Genomic DNA, 2,565 nt, shown 5'->3' on the forward strand with positions numbered 1-2,565 from the left:
CTCTCAGATGTTCTCCCAGCTCTGTCCTGACACCCTCTGGGTCCTGCTGCTCAGCCTCCTCTTCATCCCTGCAGCACAGACAGCAAAATGCCCACAGGAGTGCATCTGTGACCAGATTCAGCTCACTGTGACCTGCGTCAACAAGAACCTGACCCAAGTTCCTCCTACTGTTGACGAGGTCTCTCATTCACACACACATTTCTGTTGTATGCTTAGTTCCATTATGATAATTAATTCTCTTTCTTTATAGATCACGGTGAAATTAGATCTTCGAGGCAACGACATCCAGGAACTTCCCACCGGGGCTTTCAAACACACTCCCTACCTGACTCACCTGTCGATGCAGCGCTGTAACATCCGCAGGGTGAAGGAAGGGGCTTTCCGCGGCCTCGGTCGCCTGGTCTTCCTCAATCTGGCCAACAACAATATTGAAATCCTCTACCAGGTCGTCACACACACCCCGCAGAACTACTTCTACCACCCACGAACACATTTTCAGTGCAGCGGAGTAAAAACTTTCTGTCCTCTGCTTCCTTTTCCAGGAGTCCTTTGACGGCCTGTCCTCCCTGAAACAACTCATGATCGACCGAAATCGTGTGGAAGAGATCCAGCCCGGAGCTTTCTCTCAGCTCGGCTTCCTCAACCTGCTATCGCTTACACACAACCAGCTGGTCTACATCCCCAACATGGCCTTCCAGGTAACAAAACACACCTCAAAATAGCAAACTGAGAGGTCTTCTCTCATTGTACCTTTAAATTAAAAACCAACATCTTCTCCCTCCAGGGTTTGCAGAACATCAAATGGCTTCGTCTTAGTCACAACTCTCTAAACTACCTGGACACTGAAGCCTTCGCTGGTCTGTTCACGCTCACCCGTCTCAGTCTGGACCACAATGAACTGCAGTTCTTCCCCACTGAGACCATGACCAGGTACGCTGCTCGACATATGGCACTATCTAGGTGTCAGTGGCCTCTATGAACTGCCACAGAGCTACAGACAACTGTCACATGGATTAGATTAAAGGTCTGGAGCCGCTCGCACCAACTGGTTTTAACTAAGTCTGGTTCTGCTAAGTTGGTCTTTGTTTAGACCAATCTTTAGAACGGACTTAATGACCAACCAAACATATGTGGGTAACTTCGGCAAGAAGTCTCCTTTGTGAATACTGACAACCTGGCGAAAATTCAAAGCTTCTATAACACAAGTCACACTGAGCACTCAACAGTATTAATCCTGCTTCGTCAGGTTTGAGGTCCTCCTCACCAACATGCCGGTGCATTGACCTAATCCATTTAATAACTTTGCAACTGATGTAAGAGAATAAACTAGTTTCAGTTTGCTATTGCAACTACTGAGGAACAAAACACCTTAAGATAAAGTGTTGGAAATGTGTCATTTGTCTGCTTTTTACAAATTAGGAGTGGTTGTATTGTGTAAATGACTTTTCCATTTGATTCATGGTATCAAAATTATATGAAAAAGTGGGTTCATTTGTTTTTGAATGTTATCTGGTTCAAAAGTTATGAAAACTGGTGTTTTTTTGCCATTCCTGTGGACATCTATTTAAGACGGCCGCAAAACAAACCCCATGTAGTGAACCCCAGGCCACACAACGGCTGAATATACTGATGGTTTTAAACGGCTTTTGATGTCTTTCGCCATCAATGTTTTCCTTAAAACCGAATCCAAAACGTACCTTTCAGAACACACTTTACAAACCATCTTAAGAGCTGAAAGCACACATTGTGTCTTGGGGGGAAAACAGCTCTGATATATTTTAGCTACAAACCTGAAATTTCCATCCTAAATTTCCACACTTCTTCCTCCCTGTGTCCAGACTCCCAGAGGTGACCCGTCTTGATATGAGCTACAACCCGATGACTTACCTCGGCGAGGAGGTGGTGTCCATGGCCAAACTGACCCATCTCTTCCTGGACCACATGTCCCTGCAGGACATGGCCAACACAGCTGTATCAAAATGCCCCAACCTCGTCCACCTGGACATCAGCAACAACCAGCTGCGAGTCATCCAGCCCTTCTCTGAAGGTTCACCCAATTTGGCACGCCTCAACCTGGCTGGGAACCCCATCTACTGCAACTGCTACCTGCGTCCACTCAGGTATAACGCACCTTTGTGGATTTCGAACTGATGGCTGACTTCTAGGCCACAATGCTTTAATTCCATTTACGTCACTGCAGGGAGTGGTCGATCCGGAACAAGGTGAAGCTGATAGGAACATGTGGAGGACCGGCCCATCTGTCGGGGGAAAACCTGGAGGCCGTTCAGCCTCCTGAGCTGCGCTGTCAGAGCCAGGAGGCCATGCTGAAGGCCGAGTTCGAGGAGGCAACCCGGATCACACGACCCACACAAGAACCGGAGAACAAGGTCAAGTGTCCTGCCAACTGTGTCTGCGAGGTGAGTGGGCTGTATGTTTTTAGATTTACTTTTTCAGTTTACGGACTAAAGAAGGGGTATCGTTTTAAAATTAGAAAACCACTACCCTTAAAGAGATACCAAGTAATTAATTCAACATCCATGATGTGAGCAGAGTGGAGTGTCCACC

The 2,565-nt window shown here is 46.9% G+C and overlaps 1 protein-coding gene across 1 annotated transcript; it reads left to right on the forward strand.

The window, feature by feature from the left end:
- Positions 1–7: 7 nt before the first annotated feature.
- LOC121963730 (chondroadherin-like protein) lies at positions 8–2,417 on the forward strand (the record flags this gene model as incomplete). Its single annotated transcript, XM_042513986.1, has 6 exons — positions 8–178; positions 251–445; positions 543–698; positions 785–930; positions 1,839–2,120; positions 2,201–2,417. Coding segments are annotated over exons 1-6 (1,167 nt in total), but the record flags the coding sequence as incomplete, so codon positions are not given.
- Positions 2,418–2,565: the final 148 nt, after the last annotated feature.

This window comes from Plectropomus leopardus, unplaced genomic scaffold (genome assembly GCF_008729295.1).
Source record: "Plectropomus leopardus isolate mb unplaced genomic scaffold, YSFRI_Pleo_2.0 unplaced_scaffold12293, whole genome shotgun sequence".
In the NCBI taxonomy this organism is placed as follows: Eukaryota; Metazoa; Chordata; class Actinopteri; order Perciformes; family Serranidae; genus Plectropomus; species Plectropomus leopardus.